Source organism: Oncorhynchus gorbuscha, unplaced genomic scaffold (genome assembly GCF_021184085.1).
Source record: "Oncorhynchus gorbuscha isolate QuinsamMale2020 ecotype Even-year unplaced genomic scaffold, OgorEven_v1.0 Un_scaffold_261:::fragment_2:::debris, whole genome shotgun sequence".
Classification (NCBI taxonomy): Eukaryota; Metazoa; Chordata; class Actinopteri; order Salmoniformes; family Salmonidae; genus Oncorhynchus; species Oncorhynchus gorbuscha.
The window spans coordinates 126,406-144,350 of NW_025745120.1; the positions used below are offsets into that span (position 1 = coordinate 126,406).

At 46.1% G+C, this 17,945-nt stretch overlaps 1 protein-coding gene across 1 annotated transcript in view; it reads left to right on the forward strand.

Annotated features, from left to right (window-relative positions):
- Window positions 1-2,268: 2,268 nt before the first annotated feature.
- The window catches only part of hspa12b (heat shock protein 12B), a 35,535-nt gene continuing 19,858 nt past the window's right edge, over window positions 2,269-17,945 (forward strand). Inside the window, exons 1-7 of the mRNA XM_046332706.1 lie at window positions 2,269-2,332; window positions 3,038-3,126; window positions 6,096-6,220; window positions 6,555-6,741; window positions 7,292-7,396; window positions 7,764-7,880; window positions 13,332-13,515. Coding sequence (XP_046188662.1) covers window positions 2,287-2,332; window positions 3,038-3,126; window positions 6,096-6,220; window positions 6,555-6,741; window positions 7,292-7,396; window positions 7,764-7,880; window positions 13,332-13,515 — 853 coding nt within the window. The 5' untranslated portion in view covers window positions 2,269-2,286. The remainder of the gene's footprint in view (window positions 2,333-3,037; window positions 3,127-6,095; window positions 6,221-6,554; window positions 6,742-7,291; window positions 7,397-7,763; window positions 7,881-13,331; window positions 13,516-17,945) is intronic.

The window sequence follows — 17,945 nt, forward strand, 5'->3', positions numbered from 1 at the left end:
TGTATTGTACTGTATTGTGTTGTACTGTATTGTGTTGAACTGTATTGTATTGTACTGTATTGTATTGTACTGTATTGTACTCTATTGTATTGTACTGTATTGTATTGTACTGTATTGTACTCTATTGTATTGAATTGTACCGTATTGTATTGTACTGTATTGTATTGTACTGTATTGTATTGTATTGTACTGTGTTGTGTTGTACTGTATTGTGTTGTATTGTACTGTACTGTATTGTACTGTATTGTGTTGTACTGTATTGTATTGTACTGTATTGTATTGTACTGTATTGTATTGTATTGTACTGTGTTGTGTTGTACTGTATTGTGTTGTATTGTACTGTACTGTATTGTGTTGAACTGTATTGTATTGTATTGTATTGTACTGTATTTTGTTGTAATGTATTGTGTTGTACTGTATTGTATTGTACTGTATTGTATTGTGCTGTATTGTGTCGTATTGTATTGTATGGTATTGTATTGTACTGTATTGTATTGTACTGTATTGTGTTGTACTGTATTGTGTTGTACTGTATTGTATTGTACTGTGTTGTATTGTACTGTATTGTATTGTACTGTATTGTGTCGTACTGTATTGTGTTGTACTGTATTGTATTGTACTGTATTGTACTGTGCTGTATTGTGTTGTATTGTATTGTACAGTATTGTATTGTACTGTGTTGTACTGTATTGTGTTGTACTGTATTGTATTGTACTGTATTGTATTGTACCGTATTGTATTGTGCTGTATTGTATTGTGTTGTATTGTACTGTATTGTATTGTATTGTACTGTATTGTGTTGTACTGTATTGTGTTGTATTGTACTGTACTGTATTGTACTGTATTGTGTTGTACTGTATTGTATTGTACTGTATTGTGTTGTACTGTATTGTGTTGAACTGTATTGTATTGTACTGTGTTGTATTGTACTGTGTTGTATTGTACTGTATTGTGTTGTACTGTATTGTATTGTACTCTATTGTGTTGAACTGTATTGTATTGTACTGTATTGTATTGTACTGTATTGTGTTGAACTGTATTGTATTGTACTGTATTGTGTTGTATTGTACTGTATTGTGTTGTACTGTACTGTGTTGTACTGTATTGTATTGTACTGTATTGTGTTGTACTGTATTGTGTTGAACTGTATTGTATTGTACTCTATTGTATTGTACTCTATTGTGTTGTACTGTATTGTGTTGTACTGTAAGTTGTAAGTTGCATCAATATGCCAGGACAGTTGACAATCCAAGGTTACTCTAAGCAGTTTAGACACCACAACTTTCCACATGATTCGTTACATGATTTAGTTGAGGTTTAGGGTTTGGTGAATGATTTGTCCCAAATACAATTATTTTAGTTTTGAAATATTTAGGACTAACTTATTCCTTGCCACACATTTTAAAACTAACTGCAGCTCTTTGTTAAGTGTTACAGTCATTTCAGTCGCTGTAGTAGCTGACGTATATAGGGTTGATTACTCAAAGCCAGTGGCATGTCGTTAGTAAAGATTGATAAAAATAAGGGTGCCTAGACAGCTACCCTGGGGAATTCCTGATTCTTCCATTAAAGAACACCCTCTGTGTTCTGTTAGACAGGTAACTCTTTATCCACAATATAGCAGGGGGTGTAAAGCCATAACACATATGTTTTTCCATCAGTAGACTACGATCGACAATGTCAGAAGCCGCAACTGAAGTCGAACAAAACAGCTCTCACAATCTTTTTATCATCAATTTCTCTCAGCCAATCATCAATCATTTGTGTAAGTGCTGTGCTTGTTGAATGTCCTTCCCTCTAAGCGTGCTGAAAGTCTGTTGTTAATTTAGTTTACTGTAGATGTAGTTTACTGGTCAAACAAAATTTGGACATATCCCACTCACTCTGGGACACCCTGGGGTCATGGCCAGGGACGGCGACCCTGACGACGACCCTGCAGTGGGTCAATTTCCTCGCTAAAGGGCACATCGACAGATTTTCACCTAGTCGGCTCAGGGATTTGAATCAGTGACCTTTCAGTTACTGGCCCATCGCTCTTAAGCGGCAGGTAGCCTAGTGGTTAGAGTGTTGGGCCAGTAACCAAAAGGTTGCTGGATCGAATCCCCGAGCTGACGAGGTAAAAATCTGTCCTTCTACCCCTAAACAAGGTAGTTAAACCGAATGTTACCCGGTAGGCTGTCATTGTAAATAATAATTTGTTCTTGACTGACTTGCCTAGTTAAATAAAGGTAAAGAAGCATCTCTCTGTGTTTTGTCCTCTCCCAGGCTGCCGTGGCAACCCTCATCATGGCCGACATCCTGCAGCCCGACATGAACAGCCTACAGGTCCCAGGTAAACACATACACACACACACGGCATCTTGGCATGGTATGTACTGTATAGGGTTAACGCCGTGTGTGTGTGTGTGTGTGTGTGTGTGTGTGTGTGTGTGTGTGTGTGTGTGTGTGTGTGTGTGTGTGTGTTCCTATCTGTCACCTTCTCCGGTGTGAATGAGGTCACCTCGCTCCCTTTGGGAATATCACAACATTCCACTCCGTGGACGGAAAGACTCTTTAGTGTGTTTACACCTCAACGTGTAATCACCATGGCGATATAGCATACAGACGTTCCTGGGATAGCAGCATTGCTTCTGGAACCTTGGAATCATATCCTGGAATACAGCACTTGGAATTTATGTTCCGTGTTTGAAAAATGATGGAATACTCGTGTATGTGTCACGACAGTGTGTATGTGTCACGACAGTGTGTATGTGTCACGACAGTGTGTATGTGTCACGACAGTGTGTATGTGTCACGACAGTGTGTATGTGTATGGATAATGTAATGTCACTGTTTTCCACAGATAACAGAAATTCCCAGTGCACAGACAGGCTTCATAAAACAAGTTTGGTCCTCTAATTTGAGTTGTCTGACAAAACATCCCTTAGACTTTCTCAATACTCTGCCTGTCTTTGTATAGATCTGTTAGACATCTAGACCCAGAAAGTAGCTAATGAAAGGAATTCTCAGCATTTCTCCGCCCCTCCCCCTCTCTTAGGTGAGAACAACCGTATATCAGCTCCATCCTCTCCCTCAGTCGGACGAAATGACTGCAGCATCGCACCCCTCACACCCTCAGCCTCTCCGGTAAGATCTCCCTCTCCTCACCCCCTTCCCTCACCCCTAGACATCAAATCCTCACCCCCTAGCCCCTCACCCTTCAATCACCCGCTCACATCCCTCACCCCCTAGCCCCTCACCATTCAATCATCCGCTCACCTCCCTCACCCCTATCCCCTCACCCTTTAATCACCCGCTCACATCCCTCACCCCCTCTCATTCTCCAGTAAGACCACCACATCTTCACATAGTACAAAATAAATTGAGATGGTGCAGGCACTTCCACACGTTTCTTTATATATCTGGTTTAATGAGAGATTCTAATCCACAACGACATGGTCATCTGGGGATTACAAACACTGCTTTATCTCTACCAGTGAAGAACAATCTCTCAATCAACACACACCCTGTCCAACAACACACACCCTGTCCATCAACACACACCCTGTCCAACAACACACACCCTGTCCAACAACACACACCCTGTCCAACAACACACACCCTGTCCATCAACACACACCCTGTCCAACAACACACACCCTGTCCAACAACACACACCCTGTCCAACAACACACACCCTGTCCAACAACACACACCCTGTCCAACAACAACACACCCTGTCCAACAACAACACACCCTGTCCAACAACAACACACCCTGTCCAACAACAACACACCCTGTCCAACAACACACACCCTGTCCAACAACACACCCTGTCCAACAACACACACCCTGTCCAACAACACACACCCTGTCCAACAACACACACCCTGTCCAACAACACACACCCTGTCCATCAACACATATACCCTGTCCATCAACACACACCCTGTCCAACAACACACACCCTGTCCAACAACAACACACCCTGTCCAACAACAACACACCCTGTCCAACAACACACACCCTGTCCAACAACACACCCTGTCCAACAACACACACCCTGTCCAACAACACACACCCTGTCCAACAACACACACCCTGTCCAACAACAACACACCCTGTCCAACAACAACACACCCTGTCCAACAACAACACACCCTGTCCAACAACACACACCCTGTCCAACAACACACCCTGTCCAACAACACACACCCTGTCCAACAACACACACCCTGTCCAACAACACACACCCTGTCCAACAACACACACCCTGTCCAACAACACACACCCTGTCCAACAACACACACCCTGTCCAACAACAACACACCCTGTCCAACAACAACACACCCTGTCCAACAACAACACACCCTGTCCAACAACAACACACCCTGTCCAACAACACACACCCTGTCCAACAACACACCCTGTCCAACAACACACACCCTGTCCAACAACACACACCCTGTCCAACAACACACACCCTGTCCAACAACACACACCCTGTCCATCAACACATATACCCTGTCCATCAACACACACCCTGTCCAACAACACATACACTAACTCAAGTCAACATAGATCATTTCCATCAACATACTTTGAGGCTTGGTCAGTGCAGGGGTGGATATTTCCAGTTCACTTACTGTAAGTTACTGACTGGGCAACATCACAGAAGTAAATCATTGAGAACTATTTACTCTGTTTAGTATTTAGCTATTAAACCTGAATGCCTCGGAAAGCAATTAAGCTGTTATCATATTTTGATAGAAAGGAGTGTTGAGTCCTGTCAGTACCAGCATACCTCACACACAGTATCCCCTCTCTCTCCCCCGCTTTTCTCTCCTCTCTCTCTCTCCCTCTCTCTCCCTCTCCCTCTCCTCTCTCTCTCCCTCCCTCCTCTCCTCCTCTCTCTCTCCCTCCCTCCTTCTCCTCTCTCCTCTCTCTCTCTCCCTCCCTCTCCTCTCTCTCTCTCCCTCCCTCTCCTCTCTCTCTCTCCCTCCCTCTCCTCTCTCTCTCTCCCTCCCTCTCCTCTCTCCCTCCCTCTCCTCTCTCTCTCTCTCTCTCTCTCCCTCCCTCTCCTCTCTCTCTCTCCCTCCCTCTCCTCTCTCTCTCTCCCTCCCTCTCCTCTCTCCTCTCTCTCTCTCCCTCCCTCTCCTCTCTCTCTCTCCCTCCCTCTCCTCTCTCTCTCTCCCTCCCTCTCTCCCCTCTCTCTCTCTCCCTCCCTCCCCCTCTCTCTCTCTCTCTCTCTCCCTCCCTCTCCTCTCTCCTCTCTCTCCCTCCCTCCCTCTCCCTCTCTCTCTCCCCCACTTTTATCTCCTCTCTCCCTCCCCTCTCCCTCTCCCTCTCCTCTCTCCCTCCCCTTCTCTCTCTCCTCTCTACTCACCCTCTCCTCTCTCCCTCCCCTCTCCTCTCTCCCTCCCCTTTCTCTCTCTCTCCTCTCTACTCACCCTCTCCTCTCTCCCTCCCCTCTCCCCTCTCTCCTCTCCCCCTCTCCTCTCTCCCTCCCCTTTCTCTCTCTCCTCTCTACTCACCCTCTCCTCTCTCCCTCCCCTCTCCCCTCTCCTCCTCTCCCCTCTCCCTCCCCTTTCTCTCTCTCCTCTCTACTCACCCTCTCCTCTCTCCCTCCCCTCTCCCCTCTCTCCTCTCCCCCTCTCCTCTCTCCCTCCCCTTTCTCTCTCTCCTCTCTACTCACCCTCTCTCTCTCCTCCCTCCCCTCTCCCCTCTCCCCTCTCTCCTCTCTCCCTCTCCTCTCTCCCTCCCCTCTACCCTCTCTCCCTCTCCTCTCTCCCTCTCCTCTCTCCCTTTCCTCTCTCCCTCTCCTCTCTCCCTCTCCTCTCTCCCTCCCCTCTCCCCTCTCTCCTCTCTCCCTCTCCTCTCTCCCTCCCCTCTACCCTCTCTCCCTCTCCTCTCTCCCTCTCCCTCTCCCTCTCCCTCTCCTCTCTACCCTCTCTCCCTCTCCTCTCTCCCTCTCCTCTCTCCCTCTCCCTCTCCTCTCTCCTCTCTCTCTAACCTCTCCTCTCTCTCTACCCTCTCCTCTCTCTCTACCCTCTCCTCTCTCTCTAACCCTCTCCTCTCTCTCTACCCTCTCCTCTCTCTCTACCCTCTCTCTCCAGAGACCGGAGGCCAGATCGAGGATGGATCATCTGTTCACTGTGGTGGTAGCTATAGACTTTGGAACCACCTCCAGTGGCTACGCATTCAGCTTCACACAAGACCCAGAGGCTATTCACATGATGAGGTATGTGGGACACACACACATGCACACACTCACATGTCACCACCTCCAGTGGCTACACAAGTGTGTGTGTGTGTGTGTGTGTGTGTGTGTGTGTGTGTGTGTGTGTGTGTGTGTGTGTGTGTGTGTGTGTGTGTGTGTGTGTGTGTGTGTGTGTGTGTGTGTGTGTGTGTGTGTGTGTGTGTGTGTACGCGTATGCATTCGTGCGTTGATATCCTCAATTCTGTATGACACCACAGCATCTCGAAGTACATGTAGATTACACCATCCCACCTCTGCAAGTCAACCAAACTCACTCCCTCATTTGATTGACCGCTGTCTCATCCACTCTCTGCAGGCGCTGGGAGGGCGGGGACCCGGGCGTAGCCAACCAGAAGAGCCCCACGTCCCTGTTATTGACCCCTGAGTTGAAGTTCCATAGTTTTGGGTTTGCTGCCAGAGACAACTATCATGATCTGGATCCTGAAGAGGCTCAACACTGGCTCTACTTCGACAAGTTCAAAATGAAGATACATAGTACCACTGTAAGATGGGAGGGAGGGAGGGAGGGAGGGAGGGAGGGAGGGATGGGAGATAGAGGGATACATGGTGGAAGGGAGGGAGGGAGGGGGAGGGGGAGGGGGATGGTGGAAATAGAGGGATACATGGAGGGAGGGAGGGAGGGAGGGAGGGAGGGAGGGAGGGAGGGAGGGAGGGAGGGAGGGAGGGAGGGAGGGAGGGAGGGAGGGAGGGAGGGAGGGAGGGAGGGAGGGAGGGATGAAGCCAGGGAGAAAGGGGGAGGGAAAGAGAGATAAGATAAGGGAGGGACAGTGGAATGGAGGGGGTCATTGTGAGGAAAACCAAGAAGGGAAGAATGACAGGGAGAGAGATGAGCGTAAGGATGTAAAAGAGGTTGTAGAAATATCAAGGGAGAAGAGAAGAGGGGAGAAGGAGTACAGCATTAAAGAGTATCAAGCAGATGTTGTGTATTGTGTTTTGCAGCAGCTTTACAGCAAATTGTCTTGGTTTCCTGAAAGGATCTCACCTGTTGTGTTTTGCAGCAGTTTTACAGCAGTGTGTCTTGGTTTACTGCAGGATCTGACCATGGAGACGGAGCTGGAAGCGGTGAGTGGGAGGAAGGTGAGGGCCATCGAGGTATTCTCTCACGCTCTCCGGTTCTTCAGAGTACACGCCCTGAAGGTACGACCCCTGACCTCTAACCCCTGATTGCTAATTAACAACACAGAGAAGAGTTTAGAAAGAGTGAGATGAAGAGAGAAGCTAACTCTACATGTGAATATAGTGGGAGGACAGTAGAGAGATAAAGGAGAGGAGATGGAAGGAAGAAGGAGGAGGAGGAGGAGGGGAAAAGAGAAGAGTATGGGAGTAGAGTAGGAAAGCAGAGGTGGAATGTGGCAGTATTCCAGACCTCCAAAAGCAGTGCCTGTGGTGAGGTCGGAATGTCACGGGACGGTCAGGAATAACTGTTCCGACCTTAGGATGCTCCCAATGCAGGATCCTAAACCTCCACTAATACAGCAGATTATTCTATCTGTCTGTCTTCTAGGAGGTGAAGGACCAGTCTTCGTCGCTATTGGAGGGAGATGAGGTGAGATGGGTGATCACTGTTCCTGCTGTGTGGAGACAACCAGCCAAACAGTTCATGAGAGAGGCTGCCTATCTGGTGAGATCTCAATTCAATTCAATTCAAGGGCTTTATTGGCATGGGAAACATGTGTTAACATTGCCAAAGCAAGTGAGGTAGACAACATACAAAGTGAATAGATAAAGTGAAAAACAACAAAAATGAACAGTAAACATTACACATACAGAAGTTTCAAAACAGTAAAGACATTACAAATGTCATATTATATATATATTACATTTACATTTACATTTAAGTCATTTAGCAGACGCTCTTATCCAGAGCGACTTACAAATATATAATGTACAAATAGTTAAAGGACACAAGATAAAATAAATAAGCATAAATATGGGTTGTATTTACAATGGTGTTTGTTCACACTGTGGAATTTCACCCAGTAGATATGGGAGTTTTTCAAAATTGGATTTCTTTTCGAATTCTTTGTGGATCTGCGTAATCTGGGGGAAATATGTCTATCTAATATGGTCATACATTGGGCAGGAGGTTAGGAAGTGCAGCTCAGTTTCCACCTCATTTTGTGGGCAATGAGCACATAACCTGTCTTCTCTTGAGAGCCATGTCTGCCTACGGCGGCCTTTCTCAATAGCAAGGCTATGCTCACTGAGTCTGTACATAGTCAAAGCTTTCCTTAATTTTGGGTTAGTCACAGTGGTCAGGTATTCTGCCGCTGTGTACTCTCTGTGTAGGGCCAAATAGCATTCTAGTTTGCTCTGTTTTTTTGTTAATTCTTTCCAATGTGTTAAGTAATAATGTTTTCTCATGATTTGGTTGGGTCTAATTGTGCTGTTGTCCTGGGGCTCTGTAGGGTGTGTTTGTGTTTGTGAACAGAGCCCCGGGACCAGCTTGCTTAGGGAACTCTTCTCCAGGTTCATCTCTCTGTAGGTGATGGCTTTGTTATGGAAGGTTTGTGAATCACTTCCTTTTAGGTGGTTGTATAATTTAACTGCTCTTTTCTGGATTTTGATAATTAGTGGGTATCGGCCTAATTCTGCTCTGCATGCATTATTTGGTGTTTTACGTTGTACACTGAGGATATTTTTGCAGAATTCTGCATGCAGAGTCTCAATTTGGTGTTTGTCCCATTTTGTGAAGTCTTGGTTGGTGAGCGGACCCCATACCTCACAACCATAAAGGGCAATGGGCTCAATGACTGATTCAAGTATTTTTAGCCAAATCCTAATTGGTATCTTGAAATTTATGTTTCTTTTGATGGCATAGAATGCCCTTCTTGCCTTGTCTCTCAGATTGTTCACACCTTTGTGGAAGTTACCTGTGGCGCTGATGTTTAGGCCAAGGTATGTATAGTTTTTTGTGTGCTCTAGGGCAACAGTGTCTAGATGGAATTTGTATTTGTGGTCCTGGTGACTGGACCTTTTTTGGAACACCATTATTTTGGTCTTGCTGAGATTTACTGTCAGGGCCCAGGTCTGACAGAATCTGTGCATAAGATCTAGGTGCTGCTGTAGGCCCTCCTTGGTTGGTGACAGAAGCACCAGATCATCAGCAAACAGCAGACATTTGACTTCGGATTCTAGCAGAGGAAGGCCGGGTGCTGCAGACTTTTCTAGTGCCCGCGCCAATTCGTTGATATATATGTTGAAGAGGGTGGGGCTTAAGCTGCATCCCTGTCTAACCCCACGACCCTGTGTGAAGAAATGTGTGTGTTTTTTGCCCATTTTAACCGCACACTTGTTGTTTGTGTACATGGATTTTATAATGTCGTATGTTTTACCCCCAACACCACTTTCCATCAGTTTGTATAGCAGACCCTCATGCCAGATTGAGTCGAAGGCTTTTTTCACATATTCCACAGTAGTTATTGGGGTCAAATTTGTCTCCACTTTTGTGGATTGGGGTGATCAGTCCTTGGTTCCAAATATTGGGGAAGATGCCAGAGCTAAGTATGATGTTAAAGAGTTTTAGTATAGCCAATTGGAATTTGTTGTCTGTATATTTGATCATTTCATTGAGGATACCATCGACACACACACACACACACACACACACACACACACACACACACACACACACACACACACACACACACACACACACACACACACACACACACACACACACACACACACACACACACACACACACACACACACACACACACACACACACACACACACACACACACACACACACCCTGGAGGAAGACTGCATGTTTGGAGATCCCATCGTTCCCAAGACCTACATGTATACAACCGGCAGTGGAGCCAACCAGTTTATTTTAAACAATGCTATCTATTCTATGCATATCTAGTTTTCTATGACAATCTCAGGCTACATCGACATTTTAACACTGTAAAATAAGGGAATACATTCAGTTCTCTCTCTCTCTCTCTGTCTCTCTCTCTCTCTCTCTCTGTCTCTCTCTCTCTCTCTCTCTCTCTCTCTCTCTCTCTCTCTCTCTCTCTCTCTCTCTCTCTGTCTCACTCTGTCTCTCTGTCTCTCTCTCTCTCTCTCTCACCTTGATGAATGTTAATATGGCGTCACAGGTCTCTCTCTCATCTCTCTCCGTTCCCATTGATGTGTGCTGTGATAAGGACCCTACATTCCTATCGAGCCATGCAGACTTCCTACTGCTGGGAGGGAGGGATGAGGTGGGGTCGGTAGAGATGACGCAGACTGAAGGACTGTGGGAGCAGTAGAGGGCTTAAATTAAATTAGGATTGTACAGCATGTCAAGAGAGTCTCACACACGTTCACGCCTACAGTATGTGTGTGAGACGTGGAGTCTCTCTTCAGAATTCAGGATTATTTCTACATTTAGAACCACACTTCTTTCGCCTGAGTCTCAAAACCTTCACCACCATGTTCTGGATCCAACCTCTCTCTGTTCTGGGTCCCAATACTCTCTCTGTTCTGGGTCCCAAACCTTTCTCTGTTCTGGATCCCAAACCTCTCTCTGTTCTGGGTCCCAATACTCTCTCTGTTCTGGGTCCCAAACCTTTCTCTGTTCTGGATCCCAAACCTCTCTCTGTTCTGGGTCCCAAACCTCTCTCTGATCTGGGTCCCAAACCTCTCTCTCTCTTCTGGGTCCCAAACCTCTTTCTGTTATGGGTCCCAAACCTCTCTCTGTTCTGGATCTCAAACCTCTCTCTCTTCTGGGTTCAACCTCTCTCTGTTCTGGGTCCCAAACCTCTCTCTGTTATGGGTCCCAAACCTCTCTCTGTTCTGGGTTCAACCTCTCTCTGTTCTGGGTTCAACCTCTCTCTGTTCTGGGTCCCAAACCTCTCTCTGTTATGGGTCCCAAACCTCTCTCTGTTCTGGGTTCAACCTCTCTCTGTTCTGGGTTCAACCTCTCTCTGTTCTGGGTCCCAAACCTCTCTCTGTTCTGGGTCCCAAACCTCTCTCTGTTCTGGGTCCCAAACCTCTCTCTGTTCTGGGGCCAAACCTCTCTCTGTTCTGGGTCCCAAACCTCTCTCTGTTCTGGGGCCAAAACATTCTCTCTGTTCTGGGTTCAACCTCTCTCTGTTCTGGGTCCCAAACCTCTCTCTGTTCTGGGTCCCAAACCTCTCTCTGTTCTGGGTCCCAAACCTCTCTCTGTTCTGGGGCCAAACCTCTCTCTGTTCTGGGTCCCAAACCTCTCTCTGTTTTGGGTTCAATCTCTCTCTGTTCTGGGTCCCAAACCTCTCTCTGTTCTGGGTCCCAAACCTCTCTCTGTTCTGGGTCCCAAACCTCTCTCTGTTCTGGGGCCAAACCTCTATCTGTTCTGGGTCCCAAACCTCTCTCTGTTCTGGGTCCCAAACTCTCTCTGTTCTGGGAACAAACATGTCCTCTGCCTCCTCCCTCGGCTTTCCTTCCATGTTCCAGTGTGGCTCCAATCCTGGATGGCTGGGTGGTGTATTTCCTGCTCATGGTGATGTCATTGGGTTGAACAATCAGGGAGACCGGCATACAAACACAGGAAACCACTCCTGGAGTCTCAACCCTCTCAACCCTCCCCTATAGCCTCAACCCTCTCAACCCTCCCCAAGCCCACATCTCTACTCAACTCATCTACTTTCCTACCACTTCCCCATCCCTCCCCTCCACTCTCCTCTCTTTACTCTCTCCTCTCCCTAGCACTCCCCTCCTCTTGCTTCACAACCCACCAGGACAATCCCTCTCCTCTCAGTCCATCTCTGTCAGGACAACTCCTCTCCTCTCAGTTCAGCTCTGTCAGGACAACCACTCTCCCCTCAGTTCAGCTCTGTCAGGACAACCCCTCTCCCCACAGTTCAGCTCTGTCAGGACAACCCCTCTCCTCTCAGTCTAGCTCTGTCAGGACAACCCCTCTCCTCTCAGTTCAGCTCTGTCAGGACAACCACTCTCCCCTCAGTTCAGCTCTGTCAGGACAACCCCTCTCCCCACAGTTCAGCTCTGTCAGGACAACCCCTCTCCTCTCACTTTAGCTCTGTCAGGACAACCCCTCTCCTCTCAGTTCAGCTCTGTCAGGACAACCCCTCTCCTCTCAGTTTAGCTCTGTCAGAACAACCCCCCTCCTCTCAGTTCAGCTCTGTCAGGACAACCCCTCTCTAATCTCTTACTCAACTCCCCTTACAATTTGACTCCTGCTCCATTTACCAAAGCCTCACTTTACCTCAGTCACTTTACCTCAGTCACTTTACCTCAGTCACTTTTGCCAAAACCCAACAATTATTTATATTGAAACAACTTTATTTGAATCCATAAATCACACTGTAATCACACACGGTTTATCTCTGTTTATCTAATCCTAAAATGTTTAGGTTCAGCAGCTGTCTTACTCTATCACCCCTCTAACTATACATACCCCCTCTAACCCCCACTGTCCATACCCCCTCTCTCTAACCCCCACTGTCCATACCCTCTCTAACCCCCACTGTCCATACCCCTCTAACCCCCACTGTCCATACCCCCTTTAACCCCCACTGTCCATGCCCCCTCTAACCCCCACTGTGCACACCCCCTCTAACCCCCACTGTCCATACCCTCTAACCCCCACTAACCCCCACTGTCCATACCCTCCTCTAACCCCCACTGTCCATGCCCCCTCTAACCCCCACTGTCCATACCCCCCCCTCTAACCCCCACTGTCCATACCCCCTCTAACCCCCACTGTCTATACTGTCCCCCCTCTAACCCCCACTAACCCCCACTGTCCATACCCCCTCGAACCCCCACTGTCCATACCCCCTCTAACCCCCACTGTCCATACACCCTCTAACCCCCACTGTCCATACCCCCTCTAACCCCCACTGTCCATACCCCCTCGAACACCCACTATGCATACCCTCTCCAACCCCCACTATGCATACCCCCTCTAACCCACAATGTGCATACTCTAACCCCCACCTATACATACCTTCCCTAACCCCCACTATACATACCCCCTCTAACACCCACTATTCAGGCTGATCTTGTCTGAGGCTTAGAACCTCTCTCTGTCTCTCTCTAGAACCTTATATTTAGATTAAACCTCACTCTGTCTCTCTCTAGGCTGGTCTGGTATCTCCTGACACTCCAGAACAGCTCCTGATAGCTCTGGAACCTGAAGCAGCTTCCATCTACTGTCGCAAGCTCCGCCTACACCAGGTGATTGACCTGAGCCTCCGGCCAATGACCAATGGTCTCAGCTTGGAGAGCGACGGGTCCCGCCCTTTTGACTCCAGCTTCAGACAAGGTGAGAGAGAGAGAGAGAGAACACACACCATTGTAAATACAACCCATATTTATGCTTATTTATTTTATCTTGTGTCCTTTACCATTTGTACATTGTTAAACACTGTATATATATATAATATGACATTTGTAATGTCTTTATTGTTTTGAAACTTCTGTATGTGTAATGTTTACTGTTAATTTTTATTGTTTATTTCACTTTATATATTATCTACCTCACTTGCTTTGGCAATGTTAACACATGTTTCCCATGCCAATAAAGCCCATTGAATTGAATTGAATTGAATTGAATTGAATTGAATTGAGAGAGAGAGAGAGAGAGAGCAAGTTAACACATGTTTCCCAGAGAGAGAGAGAATTGAAGAAGAGAGAGAGAGAGAGAGAGAGAGAGAGAGAAAGAGAGAGAGAGAGACAGAAAGAGAGAGAGAGAAAGAGAGAGAGAGAGACAGAAAGAGAGAGAGAGAGAGAGAGAGAGAGAGAGAGAGAGAGAGAGAGAGAGTGTAATGTATCTGGCTTTGCCTTGAATGACTGTTTGCCTGTGTGTGTGCTGTTACAGCAGTGCAGAATTATGTGTGTGTATTTTGTGTGAATGGACATACACCCACCCACACACACAGGATATTGTAATTGGAACAAGATGCTGTGAGCCCATGATCTCACCCACACTCTGTCCCGTTAGCTTTTCTCTCATCTCTTTCTTTCTCAAACACTGTAACGGCCTCAAAACATGGTTAAAACTATCCTGTTGATGTCCTGAATGGTCGGTCCTTGCGTCCGTAGCTCTGTCTATGAAATTGAGAGTGGTTACATTTCTCCAGCCCGATCCCTCAGCTGATTACCAATACATTGGCAGGGACTCCTCTTTGTTGTTGTTTGAACTGCAGATTGCACTTTTAAACATCATCATTTGTTTGTTTCTTTCCTCCCGTTTCCTCCTCTCTTTCCTCCCATTTCCTCCTCTCTTTCCTCCCGTTTCCTCCTCTCTTTCTTCCCGTTTCCTCCCGTTTCCTCCTCTCTTTCCTCCCTCTTTCCTCCCGTTTCCTCCTCTCTTTCCTCCCGTTCCTCCCGTTTTCCCTCCCCGGTTCTCTTTCCTCCCTCTTTCCTCCCTCTTCTCTTTCCTCCCGTTTCCTCCTCTGTTTCCTCCCGTTTCCTCCTCTCTTTCCTCCCGTTTCCTCCTCTGTCTCCTCCCGTTTCCTCCTCCTCTGTTTCCGTTTCCTCCTTTCCTCCCGTTTCCTCCCATTTCCTCCTCTGTTTCCTCCCGTTTCCTCCTCTCTTTCCTCCCATTTTTCCTCTCTTTCCTCCCGTTTCCTCCTCTGTTTCCCCCCGTTTCCTCCTCTGTTTCCCCCCGTTTCCTCCTCTGTTTCCTCCCATTTCCTCCTCTGTTTCCTCCCGTTTCCTCCCGTTTCCTCCCGTTTCCTCCTCTGTTTCCTCCCGTTTCTTCCCGTTTCCTCCTCTGTTTCCTCCCCTTTCCTCCCATTTCCTCCTCTGTTTCCTCCCGTTTCCTCCCATTTCCTCATCTCTTTGTGCTTTATGTTGTAAGACAGCCTTAGAAGCTGTTAGCTAGTGAAAAACAAATTCTTATTTACAATGTCTCTCTCTCTCTCTCAATTCAATTTCAATTTAAGGGCTTTATTGGCATGGAATATATATATTTACATTGCCAAAGCAAGAAAAATAGATAATAAACAAAAGTGAAATAAATAATAAAAAATAACTTTACACTCAAGAAAGTTCCAAAAGAATAAAGACATTTCAAATGTCATATTATGTCTATATACAGTGTTGTAACGATGTGCAAATACAAAAGGGAAAATAAATAAACATAAATATGGGTTGTATTTACAATGGTGTTTGCTCTTCCCTGGTTGCCCTTTTCTTGTGACAACAAGGTCACAAATCTTGCTGCTGTCTTGCTGCTGTGATGGCACACTGTGATATTTCACCCAACAGATATGGGAGTTTATCAAAATTGGATTTGTTTTGGAATTCTTTGTGTGTCTGTATAATCTGAGGGAAATATGTGTCTCTATGGTCATACATTTGGCAGGAGGTCAGGAAGTGCAGGTCAGTTTCCACCTAATTTTGTGGGCAGTGTGCATAGCCTCTCTCAATAGCAAGGCTATGCTCACTGAGTCTGTACATAGTCAAAGCTTTCCTTAAATTTGGGTCAGTCACAGTGGTCAGGTATTCTGCCACTGTGTACTCTCTGTTTAGGGCCAAATAGCATTCTAGTTTGCTCTGTTTTTTTGTGAATTTCTTCCAACGTGTCAAGTAAATATCTTCTTGTTTTCTCATGATTTGGTTGCGTCTAATTGTGCTTGCTTAGGGGACTCTTCTCCAGGTTCATCTCTCTGTAGATAATGGCTTTGTTATGCACGGTTTGGGAATCACTTCCTTTTAGAATTTAACAGTTTTTTTCTGGATTTTGATCATTAGTGGGTATCGGCCTAGTTCTGCTCTGCATGCATTATTTGGTGTTTACGTTGTACACAGAGGATATTTTTGCAGGATTCTGCATGCAGTCTCAATTTGGTGTTTGTCCCATTTTGTGAATTCTTGGTTGGTGAGCGGACCCCAGACCTCACAACCATAAAGGGCAATGGGTTCTATAACTGATTCAAGTATTTTTTTCCAGATCCTAATTGGTATGTTGATTTTTCTGTTCCTTTTGATGGCATAGAATGCCCTTCTTGCTTTGCCTCTCAGATCATTCACAGCTTTGTGGAAGTTACATGTGGCACGGATATTTAGGCTGAGGTATGTATAGTTTTTTTGTGTGCTCTAGGGCAATGGTGTCTAGATGGAATTTGTATACGTGGTCCGGGCGACTGGACCATTTTTGGAACACCATTATTTTTGTTTTACTGAGATTTTGTTTTAGTGGTCCTTCTGTAGCTCAGTTGGTAGAGCATGGCGCTTGTAACGCCAGGGTAGTGGGTTCGATCCCCGGGACCACCCATACGTAGAATGTATGCACACATGACTGTAAGTCGCTTTGGATAAAAGCGTCTGCTAAATGGCATATATTATTATATTATTTACTGTCAGGACCCAGGTCTGACAGAGTCTGTGCAGAAGATCTAGGTGCTGCTGTAGGCCCTGCTTGGTTGGGGACGGAAGCACCAGATCACCAGCAAACAGTAGAAATTTGACTTCAGATTCTAGTAGGGTGAGGCAGGGTGCTGCAGACTGTTCTAGTGCCCTCGCCAATTCTTTGTTGAAGGGGGTGGGGCTTTTCCCCTAACACCACTTTCCATCAATTTGTATAGCAGACCCTCATGCCAAATTGAGTCAAAATCTTTTTTTGACATCAACAAAGCATGAAAACACTTTGCCTTTATTTGGTTTGTTTGTTTGTCAATTAGTGCAGTGAATACATGGTCTGTCGTACAGTCATTTGGTAAAAATCCAATTTGACATTTGCTAAGTACCTTGTTTATACTGAGGAAATGTATGAGTCTGCTGTTAATGATAATGCAACCCAAGGTTGCTGTTGACGCATATCCCACGGTAGTTATTGGGGTCAAATTTGTCTTCACGTTTGTGGATTGGGGTGATCAGTCCTTGGTTCCAAATATTGGGGAAGATGCCAGAGTTGAGGATGATGCTAGAGTTTAAGTATAGCCAATTGGAATTTGTGGTCTTTATATTTTATAATTTCATTTAGGATACCATGAACCCCACAGGCTTTTTGGGGTTTGAGGGTTTGTGTTTTGTCCTGTACAGTCGTGGCCAAAAGTTTTGAGAATGACACAAATTGTAATTTTCACAAAGTCTGCTGCCTCAGTTTGTATGATGGCAATTTGCATATACTCTTGAATGCTACGAAGACTGATCAGATAAATTGCAAAGTCCCTCTTTGCCATGCAAATTAACTGAATCCCCCCAAAAACATTTCCACTGCATTTCAGCCCTGCCACAAAAGGACCAGCTGACATCATGTCAGTGATCCTCTTGTTAACACAGGTGTGAGTGTTGACGAGGACATGACTGGAGATCACTCTGTCAAGCTTCAAAAGGAGGGTGGTGCTTAGAATCATTGTTCTTCCTCTGTCAAACATGGTTACCTGCAAGGAAACACGTGCCGTCATCATTGCTTTGCACAAAAAGGGCTTCACAGGCAAGGATATTGCTGCCAGTAAGATTGCACCTAAATCAACCATTTATCTGATCATCAAAAACTTCTAGGAGAGCGGTTGCCAACACATCCTCTGAGAGCAACTTCTCCCAACCATCCAGGAACAGTTTGGTGATGAACAATGCCTTTTCCAGCATGATGGAGCACCTTGCCATAAGGCAAAAGTGAATACTAAGTGGCTCGGGGAACAAAACATCGATATTTTGGGTCCTTGGCCAGGAAACTCCCCAGACCTTAATCCCATTGAGAACTTGTGGTCAATCCTCAAGAGGCGGCTGGATAAACAAAAACCC